Below are 2141 nucleotides of genomic sequence, written 5' to 3'. Positions count from 1 at the left end.
AAGGAAAAAGGGGGGGGGGGGGCTATTCTTCTGTGGCGGGGAACCAGGAAGCTTCCCACCACAAGAGAATGCTCCTTCCTGTCGATCAGCTGATTGACAAGAGGGGGTGCATTCTCCTGGGGCAGAAACCCTCCCTGGCTGTCTGTGGCAGCTGCTGCTTGACAGCCTGTCCCTTTCCCAAGCAGGAAAGAGGGCAGGCTCCCTTAAGAGCAGAAGTAGCCCAGGGAACAGCCCTCTACTGCTTCCTAGTTGGAGAGATTGCCTGAGATGCTCTCCTGCCATTGGGCTAGAGGGATATCTGTACAGTCTAGCTCCTGGGGTGTTTTTCTACCAGAAGAAATTTCTTCCAATAGAAATGAGCATCTATTCAGCCTACACTAGCCTATGAATTTAATCCAGAATATGTGAAGGAAAAAATGTCTTCCGGCCTAAAATTGGGGTTCCTAGGCTGTACTCCCTGTCATGGGAAGTCTAAGGAAAGTTCCAGTATTACACAAAGGAGCAAATCCCACATCCTGCTGCAAGGCCATGCAAAGCCTGGAAAGCACTGAAGGGGAGAGGTGTGGTGAACCAGAACAGGATGATTCTGTGCTCTGCATGCATGGCAGTAGTAGAGAGAAAGTGGCAGTACTTTCTCTGACCGGTACATGGCAGTACCAGGCAAAAGTGTTCACACAATAGGAAAAATCCAGATCATTTTTACTGAAAAGAAAATGAAGATACGTATTTATTGAGAGAAATCCTTAGCAAGGCTTGCCTCTGGTGTTTGATGACATATTTACCCATTTGCTAAAATGACCTTTAACATGCCTTAACTGTAACAATGACAAAGGGAATTTTTAAATACTTGCTCAAATATATTGAAAGAGGATAAAACCACCCACCATGAGGAAGAGCCTGGGCAAGGCTCACTGAATCATTTTACCCTCATCTAGATAGAAGTGAGCACAGCAGCTGAGCAGGTACAACCTGGACCACACACATTATGGAAAGAATTTTGATGCCAGCTTTGCAGTCCAGCATCAGACCTGTTATCACCATTCTAATCACGCCTACATTCACTTTACACCCGATACAGTCATCTACCATGACTGATAACTTTCTTTTTTTTTTTTTTAAATGTCATTAATAATTCAGTTTTCTTCTCTAGAACAATTCTTGTTTTAGAAAGCACAGAAATCAGTTTGCCTTAAAAAGCACATTTAACTCATGAGGCACCATGATCTAACACCCAGACTTACCATTTCCTCCCATTAACTGAAGGGCACTCATGCAATGATCATCCTCCTCTTCTACTTCTTCTTCTTCAGCATCATCCTCATGGTTATAGGACACTGGTCCACTCTCTACCAGCACACTCTCTGTTTTTCCCAACTCCTGCACTTCTGGTTGTAAGTCTGAAAAGGTAACCTGCAAAAGGGAACAGGGATACTAGAGCGAGCCTTTCTTTGTATCCAACATTTTCCCTCCCTTTAAAAATCTCCATATAAAAGGGATGGAATAAGTCGGCCTATCACTTTTGTCCTCTATCGAAGTCTAAGCCTAGCCTAAGGAGCTTAACTCTTCTGGGAAACCTTCAAATAGCCAAGTGGAAAGTGCTGTGAATGTGAATCTCAGATAAACACCAAAAGTTTTCAGGTATTTCAAAGCCAGGCAAATACTCAAGCAAAACTTAATAAGATACAATGACAGTTAAAATACAATCCTCACACAAGAGCAAGGCAGAACTAGTCGGAGGCTGGAGGTGTTTTGGCACAGCTCCATGGGGAAGCTTGCCATGCTTTGCTTTACTAGGTTTAGCTCACAAAAAGCTTGTTACAGAATCATACTAGTGCTTAATGATCATCAAAATGCATCCTCATGTCAAGGGAAAAAACCTTGATGGGTATTCATCATACAGATTAGGTTGGTTTGTCTGGAAGCAGAATCAACAGTGCATCAATAGTTCTTGTTAGACAGCACAGCAATATCATAAAAGAGTATTTGAATCATAGAAAACTGAGGTTGGACGGGACCTCAGGAAGTCATCTAGTCCAACCCCATTTCCAAAGCAGGAGCAACCCCAACAAGATCGTCCCAGCCAAAGCTTTGTCTACTCAGGTGTTAAAAACCTCCACGGATGGAGATTCCACAGCCTCTCT

The 2141-nt window shown here is 43.5% G+C and overlaps 1 protein-coding gene across 1 annotated transcript in view; it reads right to left on the bottom strand.

The window, feature by feature from the left end:
• BRF1 (BRF1, RNA polymerase III transcription initiation factor subunit) overlaps positions 1–2141 on the bottom strand; it is a 374795-nt gene that overhangs the window by 6581 nt on the left and 366073 nt on the right. Inside the window, exon 17 of the mRNA XM_019518468.1 lies at positions 1242–1410. Coding sequence (XP_019374013.1) covers positions 1242–1410 — 169 coding nt within the window. The remainder of the gene's footprint in view (positions 1–1241; positions 1411–2141) is intronic.

The sequence above is a fragment of the Gavialis gangeticus genome, unplaced genomic scaffold (genome assembly GCF_001723915.1).
Source record: "Gavialis gangeticus isolate Ggan-Ray unplaced genomic scaffold, GavGan_comp1, whole genome shotgun sequence".
Taxonomy (NCBI): Eukaryota; Metazoa; Chordata; order Crocodylia; family Gavialidae; genus Gavialis; species Gavialis gangeticus.
This window is presented reverse-complemented; position numbering and strand designations above follow the sequence as displayed.